This window comes from Scatophagus argus, chromosome 15 (assembly GCF_020382885.2).
Source record: "Scatophagus argus isolate fScaArg1 chromosome 15, fScaArg1.pri, whole genome shotgun sequence".
In the NCBI taxonomy this organism is placed as follows: domain Eukaryota; kingdom Metazoa; phylum Chordata; class Actinopteri; family Scatophagidae; genus Scatophagus; species Scatophagus argus.
This window is the reverse complement of record NC_058507.1, coordinates 6886353-6908857: the sequence shown is the minus strand read 5'-3', so window position 1 is coordinate 6908857 and position 22505 is coordinate 6886353. Positions and strand designations below refer to the sequence as shown.

Below are 22505 nucleotides of genomic sequence, written 5' to 3'. Positions count from 1 at the left end.
GCTTATGTTTCATGGACTAAGTGATTAATTGCTGTTCTATGTAAAATTAGTATATCTGACTATAAAGGAATTAACTTATATCCGTCCTTCACTTTTCCCAGCAGCTGTTCATCTGACTTCACACTTGACGGGTGTATTTCTGAGGACTGACAGGAAGTGCAGTGTCGAGTGTGAACTAGTTTGGATGACCTTTAACTGATAAATTACTTTTTACGTTTGTGCTTCAACCAGCCCGTCTTTTCTAGCCTTTACAACACTAGTTTGGTGGCCCATGAAACAATACAATACTGGAGGTCAAGAAGTCTGCCTGTTTCGCACTTGTAGAGTATAAATAAAATGAAACACGTGACAGGAGGGATGGATAAAAGGTGAGTTTTCACCTGTTCTTTATTAGCGCTTTAACAGGGACGTACACTTAACTGACGTCACAACAGTTATGTTCCATTTCCACACTCATGCATATTCAGGATTTATCTGGCTGACAAGACTGGAAAGAATACACTGACTTTTCTCTCAGTCTTGCCAGCCTCTTATAGGAGTGTGTTTAATGGAGTGAGGAGAGTTTATTATTATTATTAGGGGCTATAGATTACAGTTCAGTTTAAGGGCACACAGCTGGAGTGCAGTAAAGGAGGTACTGACAGCAGAGGAGACGCTCAGCTAAGTTCAATTTGTTGTGCTACTAGCAGCAGTTACAGTAAGTGAGGTTTTGTAAACAGTAAACAATGATGATAAGGCAGCTGGTAACACTACAGACAGGAAGTGATGAAACGGCTCATGGCACAAAGATACACTGATGTTGGTCTTGCAGGAACATAACATGCAGGGCACATATACAGACAACATGTCCGGGAAACGGACACCAAAGTACACCAAACTGACTATCAACGTCACTTTAGGATGTGGGTGGACTTCAATACTGACCCATGTTTGAACTCTGTGCCATGCAAATACGACAAAACAAGACCTGACCCTAATACAATACCAGACATTACAAAAGCTGAAGTCACAGGGAGCTGGTGAGTGTCAGAGGCACAGGTACAGAGGTTTATCTATGAGGTGAACACTCTGATTAAAGCAAGAGTTTCATAACTGGCTGAGAAGGAGAGCAGGGACTAGTGGAGGGAAGTCAGCCAGTTGCTGCATATCTACTTCACTGGTTTGGAGGCTTATTGCAGGATAGGAATTGTGGTAAAAGCCAGAAACAACTTATAAACTCTGCCTTTGGCCACAGGCTTCACCCGCGGTCATTTCGCTCAGTTCCTGTTGTTGCTGAAAGTTTTCCACAAGTTAGGAAGACTGAATCCATCTCTATCAGATGCACAAGAAGACTTCTGAGAAATAGCGTGACATTTTGGAAAGTAACGTTAGACTTATTCACTTTCCTCTCAAGAGCTGGAAGAGAAAATCATGTCTACGTGGTGAAGCTACTGCCGAGCACAAAAACGGGAAAACTGGAACACTTTTCACTCAGTTTTTATGCATGTGATTGTGTGTTCTTTATACCACTGAAATTATATTTACAATAAACATAATATGTGGCCTTGCTGACAATCTCACAATATATGGTGTCTTAACCAACAGTGCAGTACACAGTCCTACTACATGTTTCATAAGAAGCCATCAAAAGCACTGCTGAGAGAGACTGTGCAGAAAAGCTTTCTGCAAAAATGGCTGACAACTGTTTGGAGTAGGGATCATCAAATGGAGGAGGACAGGCTGAGGCAAAGTGTCTGTCTGCGTCCGTACACAAGACAAGCCACCCTCGGCCCTCAACGACACTTTGTTGTCATTGAGGGCCAACCTCAGCTATGACAGCGAGGTGATAGACACTTGAGAAATGTCAACAAGAAATGTCATTTAATTTTCCGCGTTTGTGGGAGTCTTGGTAATTGTGGGAGCAGGCTATGCTGTGCTTTTTTATTTTACAGGAGCAGCTGCATGCGCAGACAAGGCAAGTTAGCCATCTGCTGGCAGTAGCTTCACGTTTGCCCTACAGATACATCAGTGGTATCAATCTTCTCATCCAGCTTTCAGCAAGAAAGCGAATAAACATGTTCTCCAAAACATCAAACTTTTCCTTTGAAAGGAAAAAATGAATGGTAGGAGTGCCTGGGAATTGTGTTATTTTCTCTGTCACTGAAACACACACTGACAGGATGCAGAGAGTGAGGCGAACATTGCACAGCGGCGTTCATCCAGTCACCTGCTAATAAAGCTCCTGTGATTGGCTGAGCAGTGCTTACATCACCGCCAACACAGAGCTTCAACTGGTGCTCTCTCTGTCCGTCACGCTCGCTCGCCTGCCCGCTACTTTAAGAAGGAGTTGAGCTTTCGCTCAATGTTGGCAAACGAGTCGTCACCCAAGTAGTCGATCTGGCCTGCTTCCCAACGCTGCTTCCTCTCAGCTGATGACATCTTCTGGGAGGGAGGAGGAGCAACAGGCGCCGGCTGCTCCCTCACATCCTCGTGAAACTTACCCTGCATGACGGAGACAGAGAATGAATGAATCATTACATGGGACAGGAACAATACTTTATAAGGACTGCTTTCCCCAAGTTCAGCCTTGCTCGGCTGAACACACTTTTCTACCCTGGAGACAGAGTATTTCATCAGAAGAATCAAAGTACAAACAAGACATTTTGCAACGCAGTTGCAGCAGATAAGAGTTGAGTATGTTTCCAACATGAGGAAAAAAAAGGTTTGGATTCCTATAGTAGATGTGCACTTAATAAATCAATACCAACATAATGGCTCTAGTGAGTCAGGAGCACATTAACAGAGTGCAAGATGAACTAGAACAAAAAAATGAAATTTTCTGAGTGAGTAATACTGTGTTTCTCTTCACAAAAAGTTGAATTGCTTTCCTAAATGTTACCTATATTCCTTTTACTCCTTCTCCGCTACTTAAAAATCTATAAATATGAAAATAGTGTCACACAGTGAAGGTTGAGCATCCAAACAACAAATAAAATACACGTTTGAGAGAAGGGGGACTCAAAGCTCAACTTTGTACATTTTCAAAGGATAATGAACAAAACCTTCTGCTTACACATGGGAAAATGAATCCATTAACAGTAGAACTTAAATGCCAAAGCCCTACCTAGACTGGTGTGATCACTAGCTTATGGTGACTAATGTTTGCGCACTTTAGATTTTGCTGTGTCAGAATTACTGACCAAGTTAACCGATTATGGTCTCAGTCAGGTTGCCATTATGCTGTACTGACCACCTTTCGCCACTAGGGGTGCTATTCAACAGAAGTTGCACTGTGAGCCGTTAAAAATAATCCTAATTTTCAAGGATCATTTGGTATATGGATTGAAAAAGCTTCAGTCTGAATCAGTGCATGACTTAAAATGTTTCCCAACAAAGTCACGGTGCTTGCAAGTGTAAACCCGTCAGAGTGACACAAGATGGCACAACTTGAGGCAACTGAGCAAAGCTACAGGTGTTTTGACAAACTATTTCACTGCAGCCCTGTTACAACAGGCAGGGTAGCAACTTCCTGCTACTCTGTGAAGAGTTTAACAGTTGTCTGAGGGCCTGGCACCCTGCATTTTTCACAGACAACAGCAAGCTATTCATACAGTCATGACACAACTGAGAGGACTGGAATTACCAGCAGCCACTAACACAACTTTTGGCAACAGATTGGTGATGAGGAATGTGGAACAAATCGACTTTCTGTTGTGACACTAGCCGGGATTGTTAACTGGAGCTTAAGAGGAAGTAAAAAAAAAAAAAAAAAAAAAAAAGCTGGGATATCACTACTTGGTAATTGCAAACCACAATAGATTGACACATTTTAAATACAGGACAGAGAGTTCACCTTGTAACTAGAGGTTTCAACACAGACAGGAGAAGACAATTATGCAAGAGGCTAAACACACAGTCACACCTATCCTCATTCATGATTCAACACATGCACAACTGCTGACATACGTCCTCGTTTGCCTCGTTCGCGAATCCGCTGCTGAAAGGAGTGTCCCCGTAGGCCTGCTGCAGTAAAGGCAGCACAGATTTGGCGTACAGCTGCCACCACATGAGCACGTAGTCGGGGTGCGGATGGTGCGGATCAGAGGAAAGGGAGTGACCTTTGACTTCGCCCCTCTGGGCATCATAGGTGTGGTTCCACGGCTTCATCTGGCCCAGGAAGTGCACGACCTTGGCATCACGGCCGAACCTGTGAAAACGCAGCAGGCAAAGAGAATGTAAGACGGCAGGAAAGAGCGAAGAAGAGAGATTGCAACCTGCACACTGCAATTTGCTATGTGAGGTAATGGTAATAATCTGTAATTGCACGGCCAAATACACAAGAACCAGAAGTATGACAAATCTGGACCAGTATGTCAGCCTGTAAACTGTGAACGATGACTAGAGCCATCAGCCTGGGTATCAATTTTGTCTTCTGACTCTGTTTTGTCTATCAAATATGTAACGGCCAACCTGAGGATTTGTTTAAAACTTGTACAACACTCTGCTTACTCCAGTAAGCTTTCCCCATCTGCCTTCTTCTCAGTGATGTTCCAATGTTAGCAAACCAACATCTTCATAAGCTGAAGTTTTCCTTTAATTCTTACTGAACCAAGCAGACGGACACACATGAAACCAATCTAAATGAGACAAAAAGTATAAATGAAATCGCTCCTCTTTTTTGAGGCACACTGTAGCGGAATACATGCTGTGCTTCCCCTAGAGTTTCAGCAGCTTCTCACAATTCAACACCCAACCACAGACTCACAAGCGCACAAACACACAACCTTTGAACTGACCTTGGATAAGCTTTATGCCTCCCATAACACACAAACACCCTGAAGTTGCAAAAGGTGAGCTATGGAGCTGGGGCATGTAACTCAAGCTACACATGAACACTGGAAGAATATCTCTGGATGCACTGAACACACTCACTGTTTAAAAGCTGGCAGGTAGGAGTAGATGGCGATACTGCTGAGGTTGTAGATGAAGGGAAGGTGTTTGGAAATATCTGCTGTCGCCCATGTGTTAAAGAAACTGTTGAGGACCCCCTGATCTCCACCTGCAGACACGGAGAGACAGACAAATATGCTCAGACATAATACGCTTAGACATGACTTTACATGACGCGAAACTTGCAAATGCATTAAATCCATCCTCTCTGGCTGCTGAAATCCAGACTGACAAACTACAGGACACAAATAATTAGTAACTGAAAGGTGTTGACAGCATTGTCAGAGGATGCTGCAACATGTGAGGAGATCCACGCACACACAGACAGTTGGCAGATGTGTTTGAGACACCGTTAACAGCAGACAAAGAGCAGGGCTGAGCCGGCAGTGTCATGAAAAGGTTAGAGCAATATGAGTGTTTGCATGTTTTAGAGAGAGGGGAGGTTATGTGGAACTTTTGAAGATTAACTGCATAATTAGACAAACTTTTCGCATTAAAAAAAAGTTGTAATTTTCACACCTACAGTTTATTTTCTTTAGCCTGAGCCACAGTGAAAGTGATGCAGATCTGCACCCACAAGGCCTTACAAACAGAAGTGGAAATCATGGTTCCCATCAACTCTTTTTGACCTCTGATCCTGCTCAGTTAAAGAGTTAAGTGACAGTCCAAGGCCAAGTTAGAAGGTGAATTTTTAGAATTTATTTACAGCATCGATGCCAGTGCACCAGTGGTGAGTGTTGCTAACGTCGGGTCGTTACTGTACTACTCATGACCAAAATTCTGACTGAAGAACATTATTGGAAAAACGAGCAACACTTTCATGTCTCCAGGAGGAAGAATTATTTTAACAGTTTACACAACAAAATCAGCCTCAGATGTAGTGTTAATCAGCAAAGGCACAACTAGCATGCTAAATTGCTAAATTATAATGGTGAACGTGTTAAATATGTTATATCTGCCAAACACCTGCATTGCCATTCCAAGGATGTTAGCATGCTAATGTTAGTATTTAGCCAGTACTGCTGTTTTTCAGGAGAACATTTTTACATAGCTAACTTTACCTCCGCTATGCTAATGTTTGTTGTGACATTAAGGTTTATAATATAAAGCTGATGATTGGTGCTTAATGACTCCCTCTCAGAAATATACGATCACTAGGGTCTCACCATCAAAGCTGCCGTTTTCACTGCAGAACGCGAGCAGCTTCTCGTGCGTCTCGTTGGACGGCCTGAAGACAAAAACCCCTGAGTTGAAGCAGTCTGGCCAGCCAGGATCTGGAGCTGCAGACAGTTCCTCTCTCTCAAAGAGTTCATCTATATTTGACAGAACCTGAGTACATGAGAATAAACATTTTTTGAGCTTCATAGATCATGTTTCCACAAGTTCCTAAAAAATGCAAAAGTATAGCACCAACCTTTTCAGAGGTTTAAACTCAATGCTATATGTCATGTAGCTGAAATCTTATATCACTTCACGAATAGCAGATTTTAGATGTTAACTCTAAAAAATATGCACTCTTCATGTTGAGTGAGTGAGTTGAGAAAAGCTAAAACAAAACTACTTTTTGACTCTAATGTGATTTTTCAATGTCACTGTGTCTCTGCTGTGCTAATGGCTATCAGGTTTACCAGAGTGTCTGCGTCCATGAACACACACTTGCTGTAGTGTGTGAGAGTCCAGCAGTGAAGTTTGGTGAACGTCACTCCGAGGTCTGGACGCTTCATCAAGGACAGATGGGCCTCATCGCCCGAGTCCATAACATCCACCACATGCACCTCGTCAAAAATTGAGCGAAGCGCATCTCTACAACAAAGACAACATGATCTATGTCAGCGTGCTGGACTGGATACAATTTGTGTTAAGGCAAAAGAGTAGACATTTTTTTCATCCGACATCCAGAGGTGTGTTTTACCTGCAAGGTTCTGCAACATGAGGTCCTACAAGCGCGACCAGTTTCCTGGTTGTGTTGTGGTTTCGTAACGACTGGCCGAGAACCATCGCACCCTTGGCATAGCTGTCGTTTGTGGCCAGCGTCACAAAAGCCTGGTCTGTTTGGAGAAACACACATACACATTCATCAGTCTCGTGACTGGCATGTTATCACATGAGTGTCAATACTTTACATCTCTTTTGTATTAAATCTTTTCACACCCATGCCAGAAACTGACCCACAATTTACTTTCAAAGTCTCTTATTAGCTTAAAAATGAACAATTTGAATATCTGCCCACAGGCTTTAATGATGGATTATTTCCATGTAGAATTTAGCTCCGTCAAGATAGAATCAATTTCATTGAAATTTTAATAGCATCAGATATGATACTTAAGTGCAGAACAGTAGAATTCAAGTTTTCTTTTAATCAAATTGTCAACAGCTACACAACATCCTCATAACTAATAAATAACAGAAAGGGGATAAAGTTTCACACCTGCCCAACCATCACTGACCTCTCATAAAGGCCAGAGACAACACCTGGAGTGTGGATAGTTTATAAAATCATCATAATCTATCAATCAATCAGTCGCACAGAAAACTCTTTACAATATCGTCCTCCATTAAGGACACGGTCAAACGGATGCTCTGACCATCACACTGACACACAAGGAGGGGTCACAACCAAGTTTGATAGTTCGTTATATTTAAGAGAACTCCCGGTGCTTCCCCAGCCGTCATGCACACCGCTTCTGTGCTAGATTCTGTGCTATGACGGTACAGTAATGGCTGACCTATTAATCAAGCTGGTGATTAAGATAAACAAATTGACACCAGTTATTTTATTACCACAAAAGACACTCTCCATACTGTCCAACTTTATTTGAGCATTTCTATTTGCACATGCTATTAAAGTCAGTAAACCTCCTCAAACAGACATGGTAAGAAAGCAATATTTTGTTTTACAGTAAAGCAATCCACCTTCATTTGTTTTTCACCTTTTCTCCATAATAAACAAGAAGTCAGGCCTCACATCCACTCCCCTGTCCTGTCGATACTGCATAATCCGGTGCACCAGTACCAGTATCGCCAGTTCATCTGCAGGCCTTATCGTGTGAAAATCAGTGTCTAATGAGTCCCTAGCATACATTAGCAACAGCAGGGGGCACAGTGTGTGTGTGTGTGTGCGCTGCTCGAGTAAAAGTATGTCCGGAGCCAGCAGATAGCATTCATCAAGCCGTATGTGTCTCGCAAGGCCCTTCTGGGAAACCTGATCACGGTGGCGGTGTTGTACAGTTGCTAAGGTCTGCTTCAAGGAACTATAAAGTGGATATCAAAATAGTGTAAGGCCTGTCTCGCCCGCAAGGTCGTGCAGGAAGCATGTGTTGAGCTCCCACAGAGTTATCTGAGGCTACATATACGACCTACACAGCCTTGGATCTGACTGGTCTCAAAACTAAAATGAAGAAAGAAGCAAATGTGGTGCACAAATTTTAAAATATAATGGAGTAAATTGAAGAATGTGAAATCTGGGAAAACATATTTACATTTTATGGTTGTATGCAAATAAAATGCAGAAGTTGTTTGTGAAGTGTTCATTAGGAACACACGCACATTGTTTCCTGTATGTAATTTTATGTCAATGTGCTGTAAATAGGTAGAACTTGTTTTCATAAAGTTACTGCAATCAGCCCTTTATAATACAACAACTTTCTGTAGTTTTTATTTTATTTTATTTTGTTGGAATAGCATCAGTAGTAGCGCACGATAAAAAGGATGACACCACAGGCCCTTTCCAACATTACCAAAAGGCCACACACTGTGGCTCACGTACGCACTGAGGAACAACTAGTCAAGTTAATCAAAGACCCCTCACATTACCCCAGGAAGTTAATGGTGTCTTGTTTAAAAAATAAAAGCTTTGGAATAAGGTGACGTTTATAGAACTGAGGTAAGCTTGAGACATTTGGAGCACATTAAAATTTTGATGAAAGTTCTTCTTTTTCAAAAGGCGTTTACTGACTAGTTAAAGTGAAAACAATTAAGTTTCACTGGGCTGCAGCTAACCGTAAGTTTCATTATCAACTTAACTGATTATTTTCATTCAGCAGTTGGCCCGAAAAATGGGGACAAATTTTCCCAAAAATGACAACTTTCAATTGCTTTTTTTGCCTGAGCAGCAGTCTAAGTCAATTTACTATCACAGATGACTAAGAAAACCAGCAAATATTCACACTGAAGAAGCTAGAACAAAAAATTAGCTTGCTAAGCTAAGCTAACTGGCTGTTCTTCACTGTATATGGAGAAATCATCAAAGTTTATGCAATCAAAAGTAATTTCCACCCATTCACACCAGTATGTGCAGTGTCACAATCTGCACTTCCACTTTGACTTCACTCTCGCTTTACTGTAATTGTGTACATCCTTTTCAGACCTCAACATTAGAGATGGACCAGCATTATCTTATTAAATGTACTGATGTGCTGTAAACGTTGGTCGATACTTTACAAGAAATTATAGCAAAGGTTTTGGTGTTCTTTTGATGTGTTCATCATCCAGTTTTCACTGGCATCAGTATAACCCTCAAAGATCCAGCACCAATAGCGCATTAATGAAAACTCTTAAGAGCCAGGAAAAAACTATTTTAAAAAATGGCTTAAATTATTTTTCTTTCTTCCTTTCTAATCTGAATTCCCCCTTTTTTTTTTTACATTTGGTGTTGCTCAATACCGGTTGCATTCACGACGGTTTGACTTTGAAAGCTGTAACCGGATGTGCTCTTTGTGTTGGTCGCCAGCTTCACTGTGGTCCAAACGGCTGCAGCAAGTCCTCAAAGCGAGCAGATCACAGCAACATCCACAGCTGTAACTGCACAAACATTAAAACCCCACTGCCTCATTTGTCCAAACCCCCGACAGCAGTGAGGGTGGCAGCTGCTGACTTCTGCAGCCTTTGATAACTTCGCGATATTTTGTGAGAAAAGGGCAGTTCGCGCAGCTCCGGTCCGGTTCGGAGTGGCCGTGTTTTGGTGTCTTGCGGCGGCTGCGAGTGTCGGCGCAGCCCCGGTGAGTCTTACCTGACATGGTGCGCTGAGGAGGGTCTGCCCGGGGCGCCGGGGACGTGATGGGCCAGACGGAGGGTTTGCACTGCGAAGGGCAGAGCTTCAGCAGCTGGGAGCAGTCCAACACAGGAATTAAGCCCCACATTTTCCGGGTCATGTGACCAGTGACAGCCGACACGCCCCCTCCTGTTCCTCTCTCTCTCTCTCTCTCTCTCGCTATTTCCAGTTTATCGCGATCACTTCATCATTCGTGATGGGAGAGATAATGTGGTATAATTATTAAGTAAGCTGTGATGAGCTAAAGTTGTAATGCAATGCCATGTGATGGCATGAAGTACTCGTGTTATGTTTTGATTATGATTGAAAGAAAAGCAAGATACAGCTGTATTAAACAGGTACAAATGTTTAAGGGCTTGTAAACTATGGAAGGTAAAACTGTGTAGTTGTGAAACTTTCTATGGTACAAAACACTGTTTATGGAACCTCATTATAATCACTATGAACCTGAAAAAGAATATCTTATTGTAATCTTGCATAAAACAATTATTTAAAAAAATGCTACACAAAGAGGCCTGGAAATAATGTTGTCTAGTGCCAGCAGAAACTTAGGCTAAAACTGGAAGCCAGCCTGGGGAAGAGAAATATTGGTGTAAACTGTGCTTGAGAAGCAATTAAAAAAATAAATAAATAAGTGCAAGCAGGTGCAAGATAAGGCCTATGGAAAGTCCCCAACAAACCCAGGGTGAGGAGAAAACCTAATGGTGTAAAAATAGAGATGGTAAAGAGATGGACAATAGGTGTGGAAAGGTCCAGACCCTAAGGTGAAGCCACCAGCCATTTGATTCAGAGCCCTTCATGTGTACTCAGTGCATATTGTGATTAAAGTCTTTGCTGCTCAGGATCCCGTCTCCTGTTGATGATTCTACTGGACTTTGAGAGAAGATTTTTTCCTGAGCAATTAGACACAGCTAAAATTTTGAATCTAATGTTTTGTGGCCCTGAGCCTCGGCTCGGTGTCCACATGACAAAAAGACAATATGTATAGACCTACATCCTGCACCTTAGTAAAACACACTTTAAAGTTAGTAAAGGCATAGCTGAAAATAAATACTTCCCATGCAGCAGATTAGTTTAATTTACAAATCATTTATTTGTTGATTATCTAAGTCTGAAAATTAAGTGGAGAACAAATAACATGAAATTGAAACATTTACATAAAGTACAAGTAGAAATTACACAATTTAAGAAAACCTTCCCATCACATTAATATATCAGCGATATTCCTATACATATATTCCTGTATTACAGTGTGTACACTGCAGCACTGACAGTGGCCATTCCAACCACACAATGAGTACTTTTATGCTACATACTGTACATTTAAGTGTGTCTCTGCATATGTAGATGAAAATTAGAATTTTGATCCTACTTTTACTTAGAAATAAAGTATTTTTACACTGCGGTGTTATTAACAGTACAATATCATTATTACAAATAAAAGATTGAAAGACTTCTTTAAAGACTAACTTCTAAGAATAAGAACTGGATTACATTTGATGGCACTCTGGTTTTAAAAAGGATGTAAGTTTTTGTCAGTTGTTATGCGTTTCCTGTTAGTTTCAGTTTAACAAGCTGTAAACATGCTGTCTGCAAGAAGACCTTCACTACAATAGACTACTTTTCTGAGCAAACAGGAAGAGCCTCTTTACTCTGTGTGTCTTGAGTCAGCGCTGCCTCTCTGTGGTCATGTGTTCACACTACAGCTGAATGAGGCAGGGACGCTTGACTTCATTAAGCATGAGAAAATCTGAAATACTTCTTCTGTCGTCTCAGATGGTGATTTCATGCTGAGCTGCAGTGCAAACAAGTGCAGATTCGTAGTAACATCAAGACTACAAGATCATCTGATTTGGGTTGAACTTTAACATGTTTTGTCCAAACTCTCACACTGAAGTTGTACTAGAATGATCTCTTCTCTCTTTGCATTCTGGCATGTTAGCATTGTATGAAGGAAGACTTGAAAATATTTGACCGTATTGTTCATGTCACCATGAAAGTCTGGCTGGGATTTGTCTTCACTTAGTTTCAGGCTCAACTGGACTCTTGACTCGTTCAGTTCTGAGCTAAAACGTGTGTTGTCCAAATGAGAGACTCTAAACAAACTGTATTAAAAATTACTTACAGGAGTTATAGAATGGGTCTTTTTACAGGCAGAAAGAACAGGAGGATTAATTACAGAACACATTAACTCTTTCAGTGTACTTAGGAGCACATGAGTATAGTTTTAACACAGACTCAACAAACAAATGTGAATTTCGGTCCACCAGGGGTGATGACAAATTCAGATTCAGAATGCGTCAACCACACAACATGACTCTTAGGGTTTCTTTCTCCTGTATTCCCTCCAATATTTCACACATTTAGTCACAAACTTTATACATAAATTCACACTATTTAGGCTACTTATCTGCATGCACACATAAGGTGTGTACCATACATGTCTATGTGGTTTCCACTCGCCTCCCAGCACACGTGCTCCAAGGTGCCAGTGAATAATGAAGGAGGCTTATGGGAAAGTCTTTGGTCAGTTGTTATACTTTTACACCAACAACTGATCCTGGCTCTGGGTCCACAGCCTGGTACACCGACTGGCTGGAGGTGGAGGCTTACCTGAGACTGATATTGGGAGGAGAGGGTAACCGGAGAGCACCTCGGAGTCACAGAGTGAAACTAGGCTGATCAGGTGTCTGTGGAAGAAAGACTTGAAAGGGAAACAGAAAGATGGAGAAACAGAAGATGGCGTGTCTTTTTTGAGCAGCGGTCGAGGTGAAGGGAGAGGCTGACAGGTAAAAACAGAAAGACTAAGAATAGAAATAGGTAAGGAGAGAGGGAAAGGGGTTAATAGAAAAGGAGATATGTGAAAAAGAGTTGTTGGTAAGAGAGAAGAAATTCGAGTCTACAACAAGCTGATTTTCTACTTGGGACTGGATCTGCTCTGGACTGTAAGCCCCTCAGCCTGCCTGGGACTGAACGTAAGCTCCTTACTTTTGTTTTCTTACATTACAGTTTGACTACACTCAAACACTGATAAACTTTACTGCAAAAGGTAAAGCTGGCAAACTATTCTGTTGTGTATTTACAGACAGACAACGGCTGGGTGTTTACTAGTCTGAACATACAATCATATTCGTTACTGTTTAAAAGCACTGCTGTATTGGACAAAGTGTGAGCGGTGAAGTCACTGTGAAGTGGGGCAGTTAGGACTAAGTGATGCAGTTGGCTCAGTGCCTCAGGTTACAAGGCATTGTGTGGCAGCGAGGCCAACTATGCACACGAGCACAGGCCTCATGTTTTAAACATGTCCGACAGGAATGCAAAATGTGTGCATGTGACAAAAAGCATCCAGGACAGTAGGAACACTCCTTTATCCAAAATCAACTAAGCCTCATTTCTGTGTGCAGCTACTAAAAAAATGAATGAAATGAAATATAAACATTTTGGGTAATACACTTACTCAATTTCTTTCTGAGATGGGAAAGCAAATAGATTTTGCTATACTGTCTATTTTACCAGTAATTAACAATTCTGTGTGAGAACAATTGTTAAATAGTTGAAAATATCATCAGCTCTAAGAAAAGTACTTAGTGGTGTATTTGTGTACAAAAGTCAGATGTAGAATGTGAGTTAGCAAGTACTGAAGGAAAATGTGCTTTCTTTAATTAAAACATATATAACCGTTTGGACTGCTTTTCTTTGGATCATATTAGATGTGTTTTGCAGCAGGGAGTTTTTACGTTCTTGAGATATATATTTTAGGTGTCTCAAAAGAAGGACTGTTGCCATCTTCTTGGAGAACTGAAACGATAAGTAAGCCAAAGAGTCAAACCATCAACCTGGCTGTGAGTGGATGCATAATAATCTAAGAATTGGACAGTAATTGGTCTGTCCTGGTGAAAGAGCACATTTGTTCACAGCTTAAGAGATATGGCAGCCTCGTAGGCTCAAGTTCAACTCCTGCTACAAAAATGTGTACATAGCTGGATGTGAATTCTGATCCAAACATATTACAGCCATTTAAGTGTTTACATTTCTGTCACTCAGATATGTACTTTAACTGTAAATCGATTGCACCGGAAAAGATAAAGAGCTGAAGTTCTTTCCATACACAATAACAACGATGGCACAACTGAAGTGTTAAATGTTAACCGTCAGACGACGCCTGTCACAGGGTCCAGGCAGGCCAAAGGTTTACTCTGTGCCTCTCCTGAGTGACTCCTCCTAGGAAAGATAACCAGCTCTCCAGACTCTCTGGGATCCAACTTCCGCTCCACCTCGGTCTGAAGCACTGGAGAGCTCTGGAAGACTCAAACTCCTGTAGCCCGTCCAGAGGGATCTGCACCAGGAGGCTTTTAAGTCAACAACAGGAAGCAGAAAGACTCTTATGAAGGTAATCATCGCTGTGGTCTCATGTTATCTTTCTTTTTTTGTCTCCTCAAGCAAAGCTCCAGAGGGCTACTTTGTTGTGAAATGCTAAGACTTAAGGGATTTCATGGGACGCTTAAGGTGTGTCAGTGCACCTGTATGTGTGTGAATAGTCAGTGCAGAGTAGAAAAGAAATCACAAGGCTCACAAGTCACAAGGCTATACCTGGATGAATTCCAGTATACAGCCTGACACACCTAATTGTTCTTCTGATTTCAATCCAACTTTCTCATGTTTCTGGGTTTGAATGATTTTAACTGACTTTAAAATCAGAATGAAGTTTTTGGTTCTTTTATCTGAGTGAAAGTACCGAAGAATTAGCTGTAAAATGCTCTTAGAGTATGAAAAGATTGTTCATACTGGTGCATCAGTGCAGAGGCTCCATTTTACTGTTGTAGCTGCTTGAGGTGGTTCCCAAACTAGTGTACCCCCAAAACCAGATGAATCTGGACTAAAACCAGCCCTTAAAATGAATGCATTTGACATGTTTAGACAACTGTCTTTTTGTATCCAGTATGATCCAAAATGTGTGTGTGTTCCAGGTACATAAAGCAGAGGCCACTATGGAGAATCATGTGACACAGATTGCCCGAGAGGACCTGGAAGATCTCCGAGAAGCCTTTAATAAAATTGGTCAGTTTCACATGCACACACACACACACACACACACACACACACACATAACCTAACCCTGCAAATGTATTGGAAGAGAATTCTGGCCTAAGGACAAGTTTTACAGCTGACGATAAAGAATGACTCTTATGTAAGAGATTTTTATCGCTCAGGTTACTGAGTGTGTGCACTTTGTGTGTGAAGTATTCTCAAATGTATCACAGACACATTGCCAGACTTTATCTGTTAGCCTAACTGTCATAAGAGCATAACTGCAAAAAGATACTGATGATGCTGAGTCTGTAAAAGAGGAATTTCACCCCCACACTATGATATGCAAATACAAAAACGAGACATGAAAGAGATTTTGTCCAGTTTAAAATCACATGTAACACTTAATTTTACTGGTCCCATTTCATACAAAGCTGTAGGTTACTTCCGTAACCCCAAATCTCTGATTGCGGACTGTGTAATCAGAAAGGTCAATGTGTTAAACTACTTGTGAGATTTATGATTTTATAACTAGTGCTGATTGAGGTTTTTCTTTTTTCTTTTTTCTTTTTTTTTTTACCCTACTGGTTGTACTGGTTGTCACTTCGGTCAGCAGTGTTTTTATCCACGTGTTCATAACCTAATATAATGTTGGTGCCAAAAGAAGAGTCAGGAGATCAGCAAAGTAATTATAATCCATTCTCTTATTTTATGCCAATCCGTGCAAGAATTGTGGAAATGTTAAAGAGTGAAAGTGGTGGACAGACGCCTCTAGTTTTTTGGCCTGAAAATCAAAAATCCAACAGATCGCCCTTTGGTTGATCACTCATAACTCATGTAATATAATATGTAACAGACCAAAAACCAAAAAGGTTGGTTAGTGCACATCAGAGAAAAAGGTTACAGTTTGGTTTGAAATGGAGCAACTGTTTATAAACTCCACATAACTAATTAAACTCAAATATTAGTCTTCATTCTCCCTATAATCTCTGTCCAATTACATAATCCCTTCCTGGAAACTAAAATTAAATTACAGGCCGGTTAATAAAGCATTAGCAGAGTCTAGTTTGTTTTGCTTTTATCGTCTGTGTGCAATATTCACCAATAAGTACTGAGCTTACATTCGTGAAGCGTGTTGACTTAATGCATGTGTGTATGTGCATGTATGTGTGTATGCGTGTTTCTCTGTGTGTTCAGATATTGACAACAGCGGTTATGTCAGCGACTTTGAGCTCCAGGAGCTGTTCAGAGAGGCGAGTTTCTCCCTGCCGGGGTACAAGGTGCGAGAGATCATCGAGGCCTTCATGAGAGGAGACTCCAACAAGGACGAGAAGATCAGCTTTGAGGAATTTGTTTCTGTGAGTTCTGAGACAATACTGCAAGCAAATGTATGAACTTACTCATGCAGACATACAGGGGGTAACGCAGCTTGGTCGTTTTCAGATCTATCGAGAACTGAAGAGCAAGGAGCTCAGTGAGACGTTTAAGAAAACCGTAACAAGGAGAGATGGGATTCGTTCTTTCGGAGGGATGTCAGAGAACTCCAGCGCGGGAACGCAACACTCCTACTCCGGTGCGAGAGAGTTATGCATTATGTGTGTGTGCGTTAGCGATGGTTTGATAATTACTGCATCTGCATGTTTGTCAGTTTGTACCTTTCATGCATTGCATTCAAGCGGAACAAAGCATCAGTTTTCTGAAAAGTGAGAACCCAGTAAGCTTGAAAAGGCCTGAAAACCTTTTTCTGTTCTGTAGGTGTTTCATGAACCTTGAAGATTCTTCTACTTATCTGGATAAAAAAAAAATTCTTGTTGCATTTCTTTTTCTTGATCTAAACAAAGATGGAAAAACGTATTACATCATGCTCTGTGACTCACAAGACTCTGTGATCAGACTGGGATGCTCAGCCTTATTGCCACTGCAAACATTTTTATCACACTTTATTGCACACTTTATTTAGATAGCTGCAAATAGCAAACACGGAGGCCCCTTATCATTCAGACAGGGTCACAAGCTTTGATAGCAGTGATCAAACAAAATATATGACTTTCCCTGAAAATGTAGGGTCATACTTTTAGAAAGTTTAAGACCCCGACTCTATTTGGGACACCATTTGTGCCAGGACATCTCAAAATAAAGCATGTGTTTAGAAACTAATTTTTTACAGTGGCAGTAAAGCTAAAGATCTGAAACTTAAACTCTATGAAGTAACTCGGCACATATGAAAATCAATTCAATCATCAATGTTTTAACATTTAAAAATGTCCTTATAGCTGCTGTCATAAACCTTTTGTTAAATGTTAGGGGGACGTGCTTACAGTAAATGTTCTGATTATTTTTTGATAAAGAAATAAATTTTAGGTAAATTATACTTGGTAGCAATAGTGAGAAATGTCAATAACTAATATTATATAATAATTTTCTGTTTACTATCATACAAACCTAAGAAAATCAGCTCATCCTCAGTGGAGATGCTGCTAATCAGAATGAGTGTTAATTTGTTTCCTTTAGACCAAATGAACCCACTGAGACGTGAATTATTTGAGCTCTGTTGTATCCTAATGTCTGTGTGTGTGCCTGTGTGTGTGCGTGTGTGTGTGTTCAGATGAGGAGAAGGTGGCGTTTGTCAACTGGATTAACAAAGCTTTGGATAAAGATTCAGACTGCCAGCATCTGCTGCCCATGAACCCCAGCGACGACAGCCTCTTCACTTCTGTCCGCGATGGCATCCTCTTATGGTAACACACACACACACACACACACACACACAGACTGAAAGGTTCACCCTTTCACTGATGCTATTCTTTTTCTGACTAATAAATGGGTTGAATCAAACCTACATTATCCCTACCTGTAAATCCAAATTAATATATCTTTTAAACATAACATATTATTGATGTGCTGCACACCGACATGGAATGTGATGCAATGATAGCAAAGATTCTTTTCGTCTGTTTCTGTGGCACCAAAGGTTAAACCAGAGTAATGTGATCCCTTTTTATTGTGGTTTTTATAGGAGTTCATCCTGCCTGCTTGTTCACTTTCATTCCTTGTGCATGTCTCACCACATGATGAATGAGTCTGAGATTTAGCACAGACTGAAATTAGGCAATTTGCTGACTCCCTCAACGTCTCACATTCCTTTGCTCTCTTTCAGCAAGATGATCAACCTGTCTCAGCCTGACACGATTGACGAAAGAGTCATCAACACTAAGAAACTCACCACCTTCAAAATGACGGTGAGTGACAGCTTTTGGTGAATCCATAACAATAATACACTGAATTACACATATACGAATGTAAAGAGGTGAGCACCAGATTTGTGAAAATATCGTCAACTCAAACAATAGCTTGACATTTTTGAAAATATTATTTGTCAGAAAAAATATGTGGACTGAATAAGAAAAAGAATTTGTTATATATTAACTTTGTTACTGCATACATCCTCTTTGTTTCTGTTTTTGCTTGCAAGTCTGTAGCTGCACAGAAGTAAAGAAAAAATCAGTCTTGCCTATTTGTTGTTTTTATGTTTATCCATCCAGCTATCTCGCAAGAGTTTCTAATAAGTTAGTTATTATTGGATTCAAGCCACAGTCTTTGCTTTTGCTGAGCTGTTGGTTTTGTTGTTGTTTTTTGGCTGTAGAAACGGTGACTTTGAGCAAAAATTAAACACACACAATTCATTTGTAGGAGAATCTAGTCCTGGCTCTGAACTCAGCCTCAGCAATCGGCTGCACGGTGGTGAACATCGACGCTCATGACCTGATGGCTGGGAAACCCCATCTGGTCCTGGGTTTACTCTGGCAGGTTATCAAGGTTGGCCTCTTCGCTGATATAGAAATCAGCAGGAACGAAGGTCAGCAGATGCACACACGCACGCCCACGCACACACTAATCTAGTAGGGATTAACTTCAAGTTCTAAAGCTTGAAGTTGGTGCTGAATCAACACATTTTCGCCTTCTTCAGGCAATAAAGGCACTCACAAATCGGATTGCATAAATTACAGCCATCATTTCATCATCATTCACCACTTTCACAACTTGCCTTTCAGTTGCATGTACAGACAATTTCAGCTGCAGGGGAGAAGGGAAAAGTCCAATAAATCGATCACCAGGCAGAGGAGTTGCAGGGTTGATTGACAGTAGTGGGTTCATATGACGAATCTAAGGAGTTGTAAGACTATTATTATCTGTAAGTTAGCTTTGGTGTTCTTGTTAAACAGAACCGAGAATTAAATTTCATTCTATTCGATTTAATATTCATGATTATATTTAACAAGGCGGGTAATGGCAGGTGATGAGTGCTTGAATCTGAACTATCAGGGCAGATTCAATCAACAATTCCATTCAACATTTTTCAGTTCGTAACATTCTGACGTGCGTCTATCAGGTCTGATTGGCCTTCTGAGAGATGGGGAGCAGCTGGAGCGTCTGTTGGCTCTTTCCCCTGAGGACTTACTGCTCCGCTGGGTCAACTATCACCTACAGAACGCAGGAACAAGCACCATCAACAACTTCAGTGAAGATATCAAGGTCCCCTTCAGAGCATACGCACACACACATACACACACACACGCAGTTACATGAGAGTAACCCCCTTTTGTTGGAACTGTTGTAGGACTCGCGTGCCTACTTCTACCTGTTGGACCAGATTGCTCAGCATGAAGAGAATGACCACAAAATGAGCGTCAAAATTGACATGAGTGGCCTCAGTGTGAGTCACTTTGTCTTTGTGGAGTTAAACTAAAGTCACTTTCCTTCATGTATTCTGTCAGGATTATGTGTAAACTGTGTCTGTTCTTCGTGTGTTTGTGAAGGAGCGTGACTTAGAGAAGAGGGCTGAGCTGATGCTGCAACAGGCGGCCCGGTTGGACTGCAGACAGTTTGTCTCTCCTCATGACGTCACATCTGGAAACAGTAAACTCAACTTGGCCTTCGTGGCCAACCTTTTCAACATGCATCCTTCTCTGCAGAGGGTTCATATCAACGGCATGGACACTGCACACATAGAGGGTGAGACACGGACTCAGTATTCACTGAGTGAGATATTTTGTCCAGCACGTTCTTGATGCTGCTCGTTGCTTTTCAGTCAACTCTGCTACCACACAAAGTCTACACACCACCGCACAGACACTTCATGCAAATATACCGCGCACTGATTACTTCACACACACCATAAGCCAATAAAAAGCGCAGTTATGGCAGCCATAAATCTATATTTATGCTTTGTACAGCTGGTAGAGAAGCTGGTGTTTATCACATCTTCATATCTTTCCAGGTGAGACCAAAGAAGAGAAAATATTTCGAAACTGGATGAACTCTCTGGGCGTCTCTCCATATGTCAACCACCTGTACTGGTATGTCATCAGTTGCACATCAATGTGGTTAATCTTGTCAAGGAAGGAGGGTTAGACCCTTAACAGCCGCAAGTTTATTCCTCAGGGATGTTTCCTCTTTTAATTCTCTACTAAAGATTTACTTTTGATAATTGGCAAATTTAGTTCTACATTTAACATTTATATTTTATTCATTTTATTTTATTCTTTATATACATTAATTTCATTTGACAACATATGAAGGCCATTTTGGGCCAAAAAGCAATATCATAATCTTTAATTACAGTCATGTTCCCTGATCTAAATTGCAATCCTTTTTCCCATGTTTGAAAATCCCTGTATACTATAACCAGACTTTAAATAGTCTGAGTGTGCACCATTTCAACACAAAATTTCATCAAAGATTGTTCTTTTTGGCATTAGGCCCTCATCCGTCATTCCACTAGCTATAACTCATATTGATAGCAACCGGGTTACAGTTATCGTTCTCATAATCCTGAGAAATCTAAGGATGCATTTAGTCTAATGAGTTGAAGATGAACATGGAGCGTAACAAGCTGACAAATCAGTCTGATGTCAGACAACTACCTCCTTCCTGAGACAGATGTATGAAAAAGAAGTTAATTGCGCTTCCTCATTTTCTGTACTCTGTTTTATCCTCTGCAGGGACCTCTGTGATGGTTTGGTGATCCTGCAGCTTTTAGAGAAGGTTAATGTGCATGTGAACTGGAAGAAAGTCAACCAGCCGCCTTATCCTGCCCTGGGGGCCAATATGAAGAAGGTGTGCATATCATATAAGCACATTAAAGAAACTGAAAGCTGGTGAGCGCATAAAAAGGAAAACATTTTGATGAGAAAGTAAAATGAACGTAAGGTTGTTCTGGTTCACTTATCCTAGCTGGAGAACTGTAACTACGCTGTGAGACTGGGAAGGGATGTCGCTCACTTCTCTCTGGTCGGCATCGGAGGAGAAAACTTGAACGAGGGGAGTCCAATGCACACCCTGGCGCTGGTTTGGCAGCTGATGAGGAGGTACATGTCCTGTCCGGGGCATCGGGACACATCAGTGCCTGTTTGTAATATTTGCAAACACACACCATCAATTTTAGTGGCTTCAGTTGTCTGTGATGCTTGTTATCCTTCAGGTACACAGTGCTGGTTCTGTCAGATCTGGGTGACGGAGATAAGGTTGGAGATCAGATTATCCTCAACTGGGTGAACAAAACCTTGAGCGAGAAACGCAAGGACACACAGATCAGCAACTTCAAGGTGTATATGTGTGAATGCAAGGTATTTGAGGACACACAAGGCTGAATTTGCATCTGATACCGTTCCCCTATTTTCTGCAGGACCAACTGATCAGCACCAGCCTGCCAGTGATTGACCTGATCGACGTCATCGCTCCCGGTACCGTCAGGTGGGAAATGGTGAAGAGAGGAGAGAGAGGAGTGCTGAGGCAGGCCGACAAACTCAACAACGCCAAGTAAAAGACAAGATCTCAACAGTTTTTTCCCCACATCTCATGTTTTCTTGTACTTGCCATTAGGTCATCGTCTACTAACTGCTCTCTCTTCCTGTTCCTCTTCCCAGGTACGCAATCTCATTGGCCCGTAAGATCGGCGCTCGTGTCTACGCGCTGCCAGACGATTTGGTGGAAGTGAATCCCAAGATGGTGCTGACGTTGTTTGCCTGTCTCATGGGCCACGGTTTGAAAAAGGCCAACCACTGAAACAGACACGAACAAACCATGTGAAAACCAACCACCAATATTCATTTTGTTTCTGTGCGCTTTTCAGCTTTATGTGTGCAACTTTTTTCGTCATTCAAATCGCTTTTCTTTGACCTTTCTGTGATCGTCAGACAAAACAAGAGAATCAAAACAAGTCACTCTCTGCTATTCCTTTCATCAATAAGCCTTGTCAGCAGCAAAACCACCACATTTGTTTGTTATCTGTGATTTTATAAAATATCTGCTCTCTGCTGTATTATATTTAATAGGGCATTACATCTGTTTACTTTATCTGCTATATAACCAAAAAATGAGATACAGCACACACCCCTATTCTTTGTCTATAAATGTTGTGCATTGAATGTTGCTATTTAATTATTAAAGAGAATCTGTTAAATGTACTGCATAGCCTTTTATTTAGCCTTTCAGAACT

The 22505-nt window shown here is 41.2% G+C and overlaps 2 protein-coding genes across 2 annotated transcripts; one reads left to right on the top strand and one right to left on the bottom strand.

Moving 5' to 3' along the window:
* Nucleotides 1-356: 356 nt before the first annotated feature.
* LOC124071774 (glycogenin-1-like) lies at nt 357-10116 on the bottom strand. Its single transcript, XM_046412662.1, has 7 exons — nt 9938-10116; nt 6842-6977; nt 6558-6732; nt 6096-6258; nt 4912-5038; nt 3946-4186; nt 357-2481 (listed from the first exon to the last, which is right to left on the bottom strand). The coding sequence occupies exons 1-7, from the start codon at nt 10077-10079 to the stop codon at nt 2311-2313; spliced, it is 1155 nt and encodes a 384-aa protein (XP_046268618.1). The 5' UTR covers nt 10080-10116; the 3' UTR covers nt 357-2310.
* A 4073-nt stretch (nt 10117-14189) lies between these two features.
* On the top strand, nt 14190-22475 carry LOC124072424 (plastin-1-like). Its single transcript, XM_046413848.1, has 16 exons — nt 14190-14369; nt 14947-15037; nt 16205-16365; nt 16451-16580; nt 17613-17745; nt 18165-18246; nt 18698-18863; nt 19398-19540; nt 19626-19721; nt 19825-20020; nt 20286-20364; nt 21010-21124; nt 21242-21375; nt 21489-21612; nt 21693-21826; nt 21934-22475. Exons 1-16 carry the CDS (start codon nt 14364-14366, stop codon nt 22070-22072), a joined length of 1929 nt encoding a protein of 642 aa, XP_046269804.1. The 5' UTR covers nt 14190-14363; the 3' UTR covers nt 22073-22475.
* The last annotated feature ends 30 nt before the right edge of the window (nt 22476-22505 follow it).